This window comes from Pseudopipra pipra, chromosome 3, assembly GCF_036250125.1.
Source record: "Pseudopipra pipra isolate bDixPip1 chromosome 3, bDixPip1.hap1, whole genome shotgun sequence".
NCBI lineage: Eukaryota > Metazoa > Chordata > Aves > Passeriformes > Pipridae > Pseudopipra > Pseudopipra pipra.
This window is the reverse complement of record NC_087551.1, coordinates 41049468-41065467: the sequence shown is the minus strand read 5'-3', so window position 1 is coordinate 41065467 and position 16000 is coordinate 41049468. Positions and strand designations below refer to the sequence as shown.

The 16000-nt window shown below is 41.1% G+C and overlaps 1 protein-coding gene across 2 annotated transcripts; it reads left to right on the top strand.

The window, feature by feature from the left end:
- Positions 1–166: 166 nt before the first annotated feature.
- Positions 167–13800, top strand: NTPCR (nucleoside-triphosphatase, cancer-related). 2 transcript variants are annotated; one of them, XM_064648810.1, is made up of 5 exons: positions 167–326; positions 3019–3181; positions 4287–4380; positions 7134–7343; positions 11923–13800. In XM_064648810.1, exons 1-5 carry the CDS (start codon positions 203–205, stop codon positions 11989–11991), a joined length of 660 nt encoding a protein of 219 aa, XP_064504880.1. In that variant the 5' UTR covers positions 167–202; the 3' UTR covers positions 11992–13800. The 2 variants fall into 2 exon arrangements, with proteins under 2 accessions (XP_064504880.1, XP_064504881.1); XM_064648811.1 differs by lacking the exon at positions 167–326 and adding an exon at positions 385–491.
- Positions 13801–16000: the final 2200 nt, after the last annotated feature.

Here is a 16000-nt window from a genome sequence, read left to right as displayed (position 1 = left end):
AGGTGTCCCTGCACATGGCAGGGAGGGCTGGGATGAAAAGATCTTTAAAGTCCATTCCAACCCTTAACATTCTACGATTCTATTAACATACTCATCAACGTAACAGGTCAAACTGACTAGACAAAGAAAACGCTGACCTCATTTAGCAACTAATTAGGTTGTTTTTTTTCCTTCTCCCCTCACGTTAAGTGCCGTCAATATTATGGGAAACACCACAGCACCCGCCCACTCTTGGGTCCCGCCTCCGAGGCCGCCTCAGGCCGGGAACGGCCCGTCGTCCCTCAGCGCTCACCCCCCGACCCTGGGGGGGCACCGCCTGCCCAGGGGTTCAGTAATCTTCTGCTCCGGGGTTTGGGGCTGGGGCAGTGCCTGGGTGTGGGGCGGGGCCGGGCCAGGCCGGGGCGGAGCGGGGGCGGTGCAGCGCCGGGCGGGGGCGAGGGCGGAGCGCGGCCCCGCCATGTCCAGGCACGTGTTTCTCACAGGACCCCCAGGTAACGGGGGCGGGAGGAGCCCCGGCAGCGGGGTAGGGGGAGGCGGTGCGCTCGCAGGGCCTGCTCTGAGACACGGCGCGGCCCAGCCCGGCCCGGCCCGGCCTGGCCTGGCCTGGCTTGGCTTAGCTTGGTTTAGCCTGGCCGGGCCCGGCTCGGCCTCGGCCGCCTCCCTGCACGGTGCCGGCGGGGCTGTGGGGCACTTGAAGCCGGGTAAAGGCACCTGCTGCCGGGCCCCGCCGCCGGCCCGCACTCCCAGGTGCTCCGGGAGCGCCTCCAGCTCCAGCGGGGCTCGGCAGCTGCTCCAGGGACCCCCGGCGTGTGGGCCCGGAGCTGCCGCGCTCCCCCCGTGCTGGGGTCAGAGCTGTTCCTAATGCGCTAATTAGTTTGTGCCTAATGAAAGGCAGTGTTATCTCTCCATCCAGTCCCCTATGTTATGTACTTCTCCAGACACTACTGATTTGTCCCTGGCTCCAGCCCTGCAGTTCGGTGTTGGGGAAAAAACCTACCTCCCGGACAACTAATCCTGTTTCGGTGTAAACTGCATCCATGAATAATTTCTGAGAGCTCGTGTTTTCTGTAACTTAATTGTAGTGATTTAGCACTTCCAACCTAAGTGATGTGCAGATATAGGTAAAAATTGATATCCCAGATGGACAGGCTGTGATTGAAGCACTGGAGTAGTTCATCAAGGTAGAGGAATCAGATTATTGTGGAGGCAGAGTGGGGTATAGTATGAGGGTTGAACTATATGGCTGATAAAGAAATGAACCAGTTATTATGATTGCAAACGTTTCTTTTGCGGTGTGGGAGTAAAGCAGTGGACCTAATTCTCCTTTCTGTGAACCTCTTGTAGATGCCTGCAATTAATTTAAAATGCTGCTGCTAAGCTGAGATAGGAATACATTCTACCCCCTTCGTTCTGTCTTTCCATCCACTTGAATAAAGGCAGCCCTCTGGGAGACTCAGGGGTTAGGCCTGCTTAGGCCTTGTCTCTTGTCATTTATCTGAAATTGAATGTACTGTTTTGATTAGCTAAATGTATAACTTCAAGCTTTCTTAAACTTAGTTTGAATCATTCTAGCTTTCTCCAGCAATTTACTGAATGAAGGTAACCAAATTAGAGATAGCAAATCCACTTAGCCAAATTAGTATAAATTCGCTTATAGAGACAAGGCCTTGGAAAGATGTTAGATACTGAGGGTGCCACATTTGTTATTTTATTGTTGTTCAACTGCCAGAAAGCCCTTTTCTTCAGTTTTGAAAAGTTTGTTTAAGAGTTTGGCTAGATGCCCTTGAAAGCACAGTGTATTTTGTCATTGATACTGACTGTTAGGAAAAAGGAGAAATTTGGTGTGTGCATGTTGAAATGATTTCTTTTGGCATCTTTAGGCATCTCACATTTGGTCTGTGTTCTTCGTCTCTGGGAATTAATTCTGCAGGACTGTTTTCTGTCTTCAGATTTTTTTAGAGCAATGATTAAAAATGAAGTGATAGCACTAAATTTTGTGAGAGGTGATAAAGATGAGTTTAAAAGGAGATTGTCAAGGGATGGAAAGGAGAAGAAGTAGCTCCCTTGGGGGACGTGAAAGGATGCCTGGAACATGACCAATGTTTACGCTGTAAAAGGTATATCAGAATGTGCAAGGAGACATCAGGTGGTGAGGATTTTAAGGACCTGTCTTAGGGTAAGAAAATGGATTAAAGGGAAGGGTACCAGGATAATTCATGTAAAAGGAACTTCAAGAGATGTAACAGAGGGTCAGCTATGAGGCCAGACCAGGTTGCTCAAGGCCATATCCAGTCATGTCTGGAAAACCTCAAAGAACATGAAGACTGCATGGCCTCTACAGGCAACCTGTTTCAGGCTTCATTGGCCTCACAATAAAAAAGCTTTTCCCTATGTCTAGTCAAAATGTCTCTAGATTCAGTTACCAGAAGAAGATTTTTTCTATTGTTGGGAATACTTTTTGCCATGTAGGACCTGGTATCTCACAGGCATCAAGTGCTTCTGATTTCTAGGACATCAGTGAAAGTAGTGTGTTCTTTGTGCCAGTTAGGCTTCTGTTAATAGCCATCTGCTTTGACCTTTTGATCTAAAAAGGGGGTAAACTTAGCTCTGTTCTTAAAAAGGAGTGAATATCAGTGGTAGAAAGGGAGATTCATCAGTCAGTTTTCCAGCAAGCTTGAATATCAGTTGTGTAACAGTATGGCTCTCATGTATTTACCTGTCTTGGGGTAAGTTTTGTGGCCTGCCTGTGTGCTATCTAAGCTATTTCAGTGGTAGCCTGGGATATTTTTACCATTCTGTTATGAACTTCTTAAATGCTAATAAAACTTTACCGTTTCAGTACAGGATGAACTTAAAAAGGTGCTTCTGTTCTTTCCTACCATTTAAAAAAAATAATTTGCAAACTTCAAAAGTAATCAGTGTTCCTGCTGAACTGAATCATTACTGTGGTGTTTAAAAATGGGCTTTTAGTGCAGAAGAAGATTAATGCTCTGTGCTTTTTTTCTTCTTTATTTTTAGGGGTTGGAAAGACTACTTTGATCCAGAAAGTCACGCAAGCTCTAAAATCCTCAGGCATTCCCATTGATGGATTTTACACGGAGGAAGTTAGAGAAGGTGGCAGGAGAACAGGATTTGATGTTGTCACTTTGTCTGGAAACCGAGGACCTTTATCTAGAGTCAGGTACTGAGATTTTAATAACTGTAAGCAGCTTATTGTTTTATGTGTCTGCTTCATCCATCAGCATGTTAAATGCTCTTCCAGAAGGTGATTTCCAGCACACATTTGGCTTTCATGATCAGGTTCATTGTTTAGTTCTTGTTCCTGGCTGATACCTATATTGTATATGCAGGCAGTGTCTCTGTTGCATACTGAAATATTGAAAATGTGCTGGGGGGATGTTCTCTCTTACTGCCCATTTTAGACCAGATAAAGAGTAAGCACTGACGAGCCTTTTATTATGAGGCCAAGTCTCTTTGGAATACAGTTAGTAGCTTATTGTAGGCAGGGAGGAAGTTTTTTGTGTTTCCACCGGCTAATTTTTGGAGACAGAAGTAGAAAATAAAAAGGGAAATTGCCTATAACATTGTTTCAAAGAGCCATTGACTGGCCCTCAAAACTCACATGTGAATTTTAAGAAAAAGAGGGTTTCAGAGCCACACTTAGAGAGGGGCCTCTGAAGTGCAGAGGAGCTCACAGTCTCTCCTGATTCTCTAACCTTAGATTTTCCCACTTTGAGCAAAACTTAGTCCAGGTCCACGTGTGACCGTAGCACCTCGTTCAGACAGAGGTGATCTGACTAAATAATTTACATTCTGCTAATAACAGGAGTTCACCTAGGATAGTGTGGTGCAGCACATGCAAACTGAGTATTTTTCTGAGATTGTTTAAGGGTTTCACAGCCTATACTGAGATTTGGGCTACTGCTGTGATGCTGTCTGTAGTGTCACATCATCAAATTCAAAGATCTGAACTGCAAACATGAGTTTTGATTTCGGTGTGTATATATCTGCTGACTTTTAGATGCCATTGTCCTTCCATACACTGTTCAAACTTGAGCTTGCATAGTTGTGAAGGTAGCTTATGGTATAAGTGTTATCTAAAAGCAAGCTATCTGCAATATGACTTAATCATGGTTTGCAGAGTTTATTTCCCGTCCTTTCTTAGAAGAATTGAGGGCATTTGATTTATTTGAATAAATTCCCATAAATCCACTTGAAATGACTGCAGTGAATTCTCACTAAACTCAGTACTGAGAAGGAATTTTGTGTCTCTTTTTCAACTTCAGTTCTAATTCTACTTCAAGATGTGAATACCGGGTTGGACAATATGTTGTAGACCTTGTTTCCTTTGAGGGGTTGGTTCTACCTATGCTAAGAAATGTGAGTATTCTATGAAAGCTGCTGAAAAATATGTATTTTATGATGATCAGTGTTACTGGAAGGCCCTTCTACAGCACTAGTTTTTGATATTAATAAATGGCCTGTTTCTTGGGTTTTGCTGATTCTGATTGACTTCGGGATGAGGAATCTGGAGGGACAAATCTGGCTTGTTCTCTTGTCATTACTGTGGTTTTGCAGAGGTTGCAGTCTCTTCTTTTTCTTGATCTGATGTCATCCTGTGAACAAGACCTCCTTGGCCTGAAGAGGCAGCTAGTAGAACGTTTCTTCCTATGCCACTGTCTTACATATTGGAAAGCAAACAAAATGTACTAACGACTTAACATGGAGAATTGAGTCAGTGGGTGCAAGAAAAAGGCTTTTGCTGCTGCTCTTCTTTAGAGCCCTTTTTCCCCACTTCCTCTGATTCTCATCTTCTTCCAGTAGAAGCATTTGTTTCTTGAATCCGGTGGGTATTTTTGATTACCACTGCATAAGTACCTACAGACTTATAATAAGCAGCCTCATTATTTGGGATTTAGCCTGCTGCACAAGGAGTGCTCTGACTGTGACAAGACTTTCCACACAGTCTTTTTCCTATCCTTCTGCTAATATTCTGTTACTGCCTTTTTCCTTCTCTTTCCTCTCTCACTCCAACCTTTCACCTCTCTAAAATTAAACAAGAACAGATCTGATTTTGGCAATAACATCACAAACAGTGTGCAGCAGCTGCTGAACTGTACTACTAAAAAAATCCTATTGTGATTTTTCTACACTGCCAAAGCTCAAGGGGACAAGGAAGAAGGGACTTTTTTGATGAACTTAGAACAAAAAAACCACAGAGGTGCAAGGAGCAAAAATAAGATTGACGATCTGATTCTTGGTTTTGTCAAGGAACATTAAAGTCTGACAGTAGGGAAACAAAGATGTTGGGGCAAGGGAGAAAGGAAATATTAATAAAATGGAACAATTTTTATATGTTTAATTTTGCTGCAACTGTATTTATGATGTTAGTAAGTACAAAGATAGTTTAATAGAAATACTTCATGTAGCCAGTACTGCATTTGGAATCCTTTCACTACTGAATTAATATGAAGTCCAGGAGAGATCTTCCTAGAAAATTGTTAGCAGTGTTGAATTTTTCAGCTTCTTATATAGCTTACTGCAAGTACAAGAAGGTGAAGAGAAGAACTGGGGCCAGCAGAGTTACACAGTGCATGATCCTGTGCTCACCGAAAGCGCTGTTTGTCAGTTTTGTAGGAATGTGGTCGTGCATGTAGGTGGCCCATAGTGGAAGAGGAGAGTGAGGAAGATCACAGAACTGAAACAAGAAGAGACAAATGAAGAATGAGGTCAGGAGAGTCATAGTTATGGTCTGGTTTGATCAGAGAGCAGCATGAAATGGGCACATGCCCATTTAGTCTTGGCAGCAGCTCTTATGGCTTTATTCACTCCAGTGAGAATGGGGTAGACCCTGCAATGGAAGATCTCTCCGGTTCTGCAAACTTTACCAGGCAGGACTGATAAAGTTTTTTCAGTTTCTTTCAGAGCAAAATGCTGTGTTTCTCAGTGTGTGACCTAGTGTCTGGTATTGGCTTTTTGGCTCACTGATCTATGAAAGGATTTTAGATAAAACAGCTACTCAGTAGGGACTCAGCTTGAAAAGATTGATACATTTTATACAGTTCTTTTACTTTCCCAGAAGCAAACACTTTGCCTTCACAAGGGAGAATGCCTCTATTTTTTTTTTTAGGTTCTGTGTAATATGGCTTGTTTTGGTACATATTTACGGATCTGTAGTGATGTTTTGAATTTAGCTGGGTTCCTCCTTGCTTCTGTAAATAATGGAGCACACTTCTGAGTTACTTTTACCAAAACAGGGTAGGCATTGCACTTGTTTTTCTGTCGAAAAGTTCCTCAACTTTAGGAGCTGCTTTTTCCTCAGTAGCAGTCACCCATCTTTTTTTGCAGACTTCACTGCTGCTTGCACCAGCCTGCAGCACGATACTGTTTGGCACAGTATTCACCTCATGAAAAAAGCAAACAAACCACAAATGTGGTTAATTGTTAGTATGATGTCTCTCCTACAATCCAGGAAGGTGGCTAGGACTATAGAATAAGATAGGTCTCAACAAAGAAATGGAAAAGAAACGACTGTTTTGATGTGGGAAGGACTTGCAATGGCTTGGTTGTTATCCAGGTAGCTTTGAAGAAAGCCAGTTGTTCTGAGAGAAGTGCTCCTCCTTCAACCCAACTGAAAGAGAAAAAAATGCCAAGTCTAGAGTTAATGGAAGTGTATTTTTTTAAATACTTGTTTTATGTGACTGTTGATCTATTCTGTCTATTCTAAATGCATAATTTGATGGGAAGAATAGAGTTTTTAAAAATTGGTGACCCTCAGAATGATTGAGAGCTGCTAGTAGGCAAAGTATAGTTCTTAATTGTCAAATAGCTTGTATGGGAACATTGTGAGAATTCTGCTTTGACGGAAATCTGATATTATGGATATTTCCTATAGCAGGTGGTATTTATACTGTACATATATTTTCATCCTTCCAAAAATCTGTCCTGAAATAAAAATAGTAGATTTCCAAGTCTGTCATTTGCCAGCAGTAGCTTTGACTCTTCCACTTTCCCCAGTATTACAATTGAATTTATTTATTTAGGAGGTGTTTCTTTTATCAGCATAGAAATTATTTCTGTTGCTTTTCCTGAATTCTGTTTTACTTACAGTCTCTTGATGCATTTTTCCCCAGGTAAACCATGGTGGTGATACAGAGAGAAGAATTTGTGTCATTGATGAGATTGGTAAAATGGAACTCTTCAGCCAGGCTTTTATTCAAGCTGTTCGTCAAACGCTGGCTGGCTCAGGGACTGTGGTGCTTGGAACTATTCCAATACCTAAGGGAAAGCCACTGGATCTTGTTGAAGAAATAAGAAGTAGGAAAGATGTTAAAGTGTTCAATGTGAGTAATATTTAATATCCTTAAAGAGCCTTCTGTTCTAGGTTACTGTTTTGTATTTGGCTCTGTTTAAAAACTGTTGCTACCAATTGATAGCTGTGGGTAGCTTGTATGAAATAAGCTTTTTAGTTTCCATTTTATTCTTAATGGGCAGGTGCTCACATTATTAAAAAAAAAATCCCATTTGGCACTTGATGTAGCAGGCTCACACAGCTGGCTTTGCTTGTGAGGGGCTGCAGAAGTAATGATATAGTTGTGTTAAAAGGTTTTCTTGCTGTAGTATTATTGCTGCATAAGTATTCATTATTCCTCAGAGTTAAATCTTTTAAAGTACAGTCAGATTTTTAAGCTCTTTTTTTTTTTTCCCCAAACTGGCTTGCAGAAGTATTACCAGTAATCGTATTCATAAAAAAAAAAAAAAAAAGGCAGCAGTGGAGTTTGCAGAAATGATTTATAGAAGAGAGACACTTGTAAATGGAATATACTTTCTCTGGAGTCAGTGAACCAATTTTGGAATTCATTATGTTATTTTTACAGACATAATTTTCAGAATATTAGGGCCTCAAAGTGCATTTCTGATCAATTACAGGGAAGGTCTCAAAAGCTTACCACAAGTTTTTGTTCATAGGAATACATGCATGAGGTTTCCTTAACATCTCTAAGTGTCCTGGATACTTCACAAAATCAAGCTAAACGCATCCCCCCCTCCTTTTACCTATGTTTCCTCTTCAAAGTTAGGTTAAAAAAAGCTGCAGTGCTCAGAAAAGTTCCTCAACTTTCTTTTAGTTGGGGATCCCATCATCATCTTCAGTTTCTGTTTTTACATTAAATGCCAGTTTAATTAAGTGCTAAAGCAATTGTAGGAGCAACTCGGAGAGACTATTCCTTTTCTTTAATAAGCATTCAACTCCTGCTGTTCCTTTCAGAGATGAAGCCCCAGGTTTTCTACTACCAACCTGATGAATGTTCATTGTCAGGCTATTGAACAGAGATGCACATGAGGATGAGCTCAGTTGGTTAAAGCACAGCACTAGTAATGCCAGGGTTGTGGGTTTGATCCCCAAAGGGGCCATTCACTTACCAGTTGGACTTGATGATCCTTGTGGATCCCTTCCAGCTTGGAATATTCTGTGATTCTGTGATATGAATATGAATTTTGTATGACTTGCTGTACAGTGGTAGGACTGGGGAATAGAGAATGGAGAAGCCTTACTGAAAGCAACAGTCACTCAATGCTTAGGCTGCAGTCACAGCAGGAGAGTAGCGTGTGTGCATTTGGTACTCCCGGGAGGAAACGGAGTGCTAGAAAATAGCATTTGGCTTTTCAAGGAAGCTTTTGAGGCTCCTGTTGTCTCTTTTTATCAGGTGGTGTTCCAAGGGCCCGTGCTACTCAACACTGGGTTTTTAGCTGTGTCAGTGTTCTGACACATCCTTCTCCCAAGTACTGACTGCAGCCAGAAAAAGTATTTCTGTAAATTTCAACGGAGCAGTGTTTTCTCTAGCTAAAAAATTTTTACTAAAAAAGTGACCCATCCTGTTTATGCTGCTGAGATTAGGACATGCAGGTTTCTTTGATTAAATAGAGTTCTCTGGTGAATCCATTAGCCAAAAGCACGAATGTGAAATGTGTAACAGACTGCAGTCATTCCCCGTGACACAGACCTGCTATGCTGAAGTCTTGTGCAGGAGAGCATCTGTCTCTCTTGCTCCAGTGACACACTGTGTGCTTTTTCCCAACTGGTTAAAACATGTACATGACCAGGAACAGAACTGGCCTGTGGGGAGTCAGAAATGTTAGTAGCTGAAGTGAATGTTGAATCACCAGCTCACATATTCTTCGAGGACTGTGGCATGGGGAGAACCTGGATTGTCCAAACAGTTCATGGTCAGTAATTTCTTACTAACTGTTATGGTGCCTGGAAGTGTACAGAAGTAGGAGACTACCTTCCAAAAACATGCTGGCTGCTTCATCACTTAAAATGGAGATTGGCTGCGTTCAAGTAGCTCAGCAAAGTTTTTTCATCCTTCTCTTAGTGTCACAAGGACAGTTCTGATGTTTGATGCCAAGAGCACAGAGACAGCTGTTTGGGGTTTTACAGTCCCTTCTGTCTTGAAAGCTTATTTTGTTGGTAAATGGGCCCAGATGCTCTAAAAGCAGTTGAACATTTGTTCTCAAATGTTTAATTTATTATGTTTAGGGCACTTAACGATAGGAGCTCTGATATTTAACACATTTCTTTCCATTGTTGCCCAATTCCATTTTGCTGAGAACTAAACTTTACAGTGAAACTACAGAGGCTCTTTTTGCACTGCATGTGTCTGTGTAGTTTTGCAGACATGGTGTCATGAATAGGATCAGGTTATCCTTAGCAGCTGGCAGATACTAATTTTCTCCCATTTTCCCCATCTAGTAATTTTGCCTCCGTGAAACCCATTAGTGAAGTTTGGTTGCATATGCCTATTAAGAAAGAAAATAGCTGAATGGATGAGACAAAAAGGTTCCATTTGAACAGATTGTAGATGAGCAGTTTCCTTCACAGTACTTTTAACAGGGGAAGAAGGCTTTTGTCCTCTGCGGTTGCATGCTTGCAGTCTAGGTGGTAATTTCCTCCACCTTACCTAAATGCTTAGTATAAGCAGCATCTACAGGTTTTTTCAACTCCCTGTCTAAAATTGTACCCATCTGTTTGTACATTCAGTACAGATACTGGGAGATTTGTTCTTTCTGGGAAAGCTGCCTGCACAGAATGTCTCCAGATCTTAAGAGGAGACTTATATCTATAAAGCAGCGTTTGTAAAACAGTTGTGAAAATTTCCCAGTGCTTGGCACTGTCTCTCTGCTGCTCTCACTGGACTTCTGGCATGTAGGTATGGAAAAGGGATAGATAAAATGTAGTATCGTTTTTGTTGGCTGTGAGAGAGTGGGAAGAGTATTAAATGTGCAGAAGGTCCTTTGAAAGTCAGGATATCAGTACACTTGCTGTGAGATTTAGAGCTTGGCTTATATGTGCTGTTTATTGTTTACTTTGTGGTCTCTCAATAGCCTTACTGACGAGCATTCTTTGTTGTCTTGCTCTCTTTGTTATTGTGAGGTTTTTTGTTTATCTTAGAACAGGCTTGGAATGATTCTCAGTAAAACCAGTGACATTTTCAGGCAGATCTTCCCTTTCATTACTCCCCCCCCTCCTTTTTTTTTTTTAATGTCACTTATTCATTAGTCCCATCTTGATCTGCTGTCTTGAATTCAAGTGGGGTAGGTGAGACCATTGTCTGTAGCTTTTACAGACAACACAGCTTTTACTGTGTTGGTTTCCAGCATTTGGATAGGATGTCTGTGACTGTGAATAGTGGTATGCTCCTAGGGTCAAATTCTTGAGGTAGGGTTGTCACCTATTGAATAATAATAATAATAACAATATTTCCTCCTGTTCATTATTGACTGTAGTACTAGGAGGGATACAGACTCTTGTGCTCACATCTTAAATGCAGATAACAGGGAGTGCAGTGAAAACCTTGCTGGTAGAGAGTTTTATGCTGTGCACAGTGTTATGTCTCTCCTTTCTTGTCAAACAGCTTTTTCTCCAACTTTATAGGAATGTCGTTACTCTTTTTTTGGGGTTAATCTGTCTTTGATTTTTTCCTGCCCTCTCTGCAGAGGTCTGAACATTGGGAAAAATTTCTTAGACTTTTTGAAATGAGGCTTTTGCTGATGCTTCGCAATTGCTTCTTAACCCTTTACCACCCCAGTCGTCTCCCAGGTTTTGTTTGAGTTAGTAATGCATGGCACTGTGGGTCACTGGGCTCTGGATCAGGGCCTGGTCTGTCAAGAAGGGCTAATTTACACACCCAGAGCCCCCTCCAGCTCTGTGCCCCCAGGAACTGAGCTTACTGGCAAGCACAAGCATTTGATAGGCAGTTTACAGTAATCTGTATGTGCTGGAAAGCAAAAAGACAGGGCACTGGACTACATGGATTTTCACATATGCTGGTCTTAAAGCCCAGCATTCCATGGACTGGTCAACCGAGGCTGTTTCTCAGCATGCTGCAGAAGACCCCAGCTTTCTCAAGTACTCTTATTTCTTTTTGGAGGTGTTTCTGTCCTGCAGTACTAAGGTTTCTCAGAGTGCAGAGCTATGCTTCTAAGCCTGTTTTAAATTTTTTTTTCTTTGCAGATGTTTTTGGCTGGGTCTGTCATCTTAATAAATACAACCCTTGCAAGTAACAAAGGCGTAAGAACACTTTATAGTAGGAAAGTTAAATTTGGTGGTTGAAAATGATTCTAGTAATGACAAAAGTACATGCTGGTTCTTTGAGTGATTCTTGTTAATTATTCAAGCCCTGAATAATACTGCAAAATGCCATGGATAATTAAATCAAAAAGATCATTGAATATTCAATTATGTTTGTTTGTGGGTTTAGTATATTGTGTTCTCAGTAGCAGAAGAAGGCAGGTGTTTGACAGTCAACATTCCTGCACTGAAAAAGAAACGCATTTGAATTTCTCCTTTGATTGTTTTTGAAGTAAACACTGGTATAGAGGCTATTCATCAAATTACATCAGTTTTAATTTCTCTTTCTCTAGGTTAGTAAGGAAAACAGAAACAGCATTTTGCAAGACATCTTGGCAGCTGTGGAATCCTGCAGAAAATGAAGACCTTTTCTTTCCTGTAAACACTAAAGCTTTTATTTCAACAAAACATTTTGCGGATGTTTTAGAGTCTGTCTTTCCTGCTTTAGGCCCTGGAGGCTTTACTGGAGCCTTCAGGGTAGCAAGGTAAAGCTGGTAATAATCTAAAATGTGAAAATGAGATAGCGGGATTTGTATTTATTTAGTTCACCAAATTCAAAAAATTGAACAGAGTTGTAGCTAACATCCAGTTCTAATCTGGGTGTTTGGAAGTGAGGTGGTCTAACTCTGATCTAGGTCACCTCATGTAAAAACAATTAACTGTAAAATCTGTTTGAGATCTGAGTCTTCCTGAGTGTGTTTGGGCTTGCTCTGAAGTACAGAGAGCACTTCAGTGTCTGGAACTTAGCCCTGGTGTAACAGAACAGAACCCTGTCCCAAATCTATGTGTGTTCTGCCTGGCTTATGTAGAAGTGTCTTTGCTGTTGGCAACCCAGTTTATGTGCATCCAAGTGTGTTTCAACATGGGTGCTGACAAATCATGAAGTAGAAGGAATAAGCTGATGGTCTCTCTCCCTCTACTTCCAGACACCCTTCCCTGCAGTTGCAGTATAAGTAGGGTTAACTAAAGTTTCAAGAAAATTTCCTGTAGTCCCAAGTGACATTTACAGAATTCCACTTTGGGTGTAAAAATAACCAACTCTAACCTGTCCTGCATGGCCCAGACAGCAGTTGCTAAGAGGCTGCATTTTGATTTTATTTTCAGTTTTCTGATGGTAATCCTGTCCCACACCCCTTGTAAAATTATATGTATGAAACTTCAAGTCTGTGAAGTTCAGTCAAATGTTGACGTGTTTTTCATGCAGAGCTTGTTTAATCAGGATTGACTTAATACTGCATTTATCTGTATTTGTTTTACAATCTGTTATGTTTATTGATACTTCTTATTTGTTTGGGTTTTTTTCCTTATTCAGATCTGTTCATGCTTAATGGTGAAATAAGAAGTGTTTGAGAGTATTAAACAATGTGTTTCCCTATGAGGTGTGCAGATGTGTTCAGGAAAAGTGCTACCACTTAATCAGTTTTGCATGCTGTGAAAACAGAATTCCCTCCTAGGTGCACACTGTTCATTGTACAATTTATTGTCATCTCTGGTTGTAGAAAGTTGTTAAGAATTCAGTTGTTGCTTAACTTTTTTCTGTTCAGTTTAGTAACTTTTAAAATCAGCAAACTATTCAAAGCCATTTTCAAATATAATTTTATTTATTAATTTCTGTAGAACTGACACCCACACTTGTACAGGGCTGGATGGGGACAGGCATTTTTACAGGTGTCCTGCAAACAGCCGGGAGCATGGAAGGAATGTCCTTTCTCTTTCCTGTATTCAGAACAAGGGGGTCTGGTACAAACATTGCCCCTCCCCACACAGTAGGAGGTACATGCAATGTTATAGGATGCCACGGCCTCATTCCTTTCTGCCCAAATCTGTTTGGATGGTAATATTATTTTCATCATACTTGGGAAAAAGAAAATTCATCTTAGGGTCCCACTCCTTTGAGAATGTACAGCTCCTGGCTGCTTTTTGCAAATTAAGGTTGTGCCCTGGAGATATCGCTAATTCTTTAATTACTTCAGGCATCTTACTCAGACAAAACACCTTTTTAGAGGTGAAGGACTTGGGACCAGTGTAAACCTTTTCAGGGCTGTATGCCATAGGTTTTTGAGCAGAAACCTTAACTATTGGATGTCCTCCTGTTTCAATGTCAAGTCTCTTAAGCTGTAAAATATGCTGCAAAAGAACAGTTCAATGATTAAATAAATACCCAACGTCTAGCAGGGTTTTAGTGGGATTGCTGTTAAGTCTTAAATGAGGATTGACCTTTAAAGCTAAGTAAAGTGATTTCACACTTCTCTGTTAGAGGCTGGGGAGGGAAGTTCCTTTAGGAATGATGGCAGAATTGAGTTTTCCAAATTCCAGCTCAGCCAGTCTTGTTGGGAGATGACTTAAAGTGGTATTTGTTCCCCATAAAAGTAGATATATTGCCTGGCATATAATGGTATGGTGCCTACTGTAGTCTCATCATATAATAGAGTGGGAAAAAACCCCAAACAATTATAACAACAGGTTTGGGAAACCTGACCAGTACTTTTAAGCCATTGTCTCATGGTGCAAGGAAGACCTTTTGTCTTTCCAGGCAAGATGGCACTGGAAAATGCAGGTGCATTTTTTCTTCACTGGAACTGTGAGTGAATATCAGTCCTTTTAAACCAAAGCACGTTTGCTACTGACATCAGTGTCTCTTGTTTTCTGCCACCTATCTCAAGATTGGTGAGTCTTTAATTTGGTGTTCGTTTTTTTTTTTTAAGGTCTATTTTCTCTCTGAACTAGAGTGATTTTCAAGAGAAATAAAGAGAAATTTTGTAGTCTCTGTTCAGCAGGAGATTGTAGATGACCTTAACACTCATGTCTGGCCTTTAAATGTGAGGCACTCCTGAAGGTATGATTTGCCTCTTTCAAATATACTTTGAGTGACTGAGGAAGTAGTACTTCCAACTGAACATAAGTTTTTATGACAACCTATGTTTACTTTAGAGGTAAAAATTTATTGTCTGGTCTTGCACTAATAAAATATTTGGAAGGCCTTGAGAGCACTGTAACAGCAAACAGAGCATTCACAATTTCCCTGATGGGCCAATTTTACTAATAGCAGACATTTGGTGAAAAGAACCTCTGATGTACCAGCTAGATTCCAGATGACAACATTAGTGCACCTGCAGGTTTTAATTGGTGCAAAAAAGGGGAGAATGTGAGGTACCAATTACTCTCTCAAAGCCCGAGAATCAAGGATGTTTTTGGCAAGGAGGCTTCTAATTCCAGCATAAAATTGCACACAGCATGGAATAAACAGGGCCTGCATTATTTATCATGCATTAGGCAATTTTTGACTTGTAAAACTTTGAGAAGCTGAGAGAGGGGAGTCTTTGACACTGGACCCACTGCAAAGTTAATTATAAGTGATATGTCTGTGTTGCAGATTTAAGGATGTACAAGCACAGTGAAACATGGTAATTAAATACCAGCTCCCAATTCTGGGAGCAATCTAAATATGGCAGTAATTGGGTAGTTGAAAAGAATGCATTGATGAGAAGATGATTATTACATTCTAGAAAATCTCCCTGGTAATTTTAATCTTCTAAAATGAGCTGCACAAAATTCAGCTAATCTTTAACTTATATTCTCCAGCATGAGGAGAGCCTGGTGGGCTGGAGACAAATGCAGATGACATTTCTTGCCTTATTCTAATAAACAGTTTTTATAAAAAGCTGTGAATGACATCACAGAGAGCCCTAAGAACTTAACAGTGTAAGAATGTCATTCATAGATATTGAGAGTATCTGGTCATCATGTCAAGGGGAAAAGACTCACACTGATAAGTCATTTTTGTTGAGATTTGTCTTAAATGCCAAGATTTTCTGCCTGTGGGAATGAGGTGAGACTTTGCAACGAGAACTTCAGTTCCTCAGAGGGAAGTCTGCATGACAAAATGGAGGGAACAGCCAGGACCTCTGGCTTTTATTTTTGGATGAACAGGAATGAACTTTGTAGACTATGGCCCTCACTGGTTCCTGCTTGCTTGCTGTGGTGGCGAACAGCTGGGCTGAAGGCCAGGCGGAGCTTGCCGGTTTACCCGGTGGATGTGAACAGTTCAGCAGCCTGTGGTTGGCTTTGGTAAAAAGTTACTGAAAGTCTTTTTACCAGATCTTCAGGCCATGTTTCACCATTAGGAGTGTAGCACCTGGCTTTTACTGTAGGATGTAAACAAGAGCCTGTTAGGGAATGGAAAGTTTAGGAAAAAAAATTGGGAGGGAGGTAAGTATCCCATGTTTAGTGCAAGGGCTGAAGTACTGTGTTTGTGCTTGTTTTACCATATGCTCATTATCCTCCTTCCTGTAACCTGCTGTATTGTCAGTGTTCCTCTCTGGTTGGGAGGGCCCTGCTGAGCTAGTGTGGATAAAATAATTCCCAGTGTTT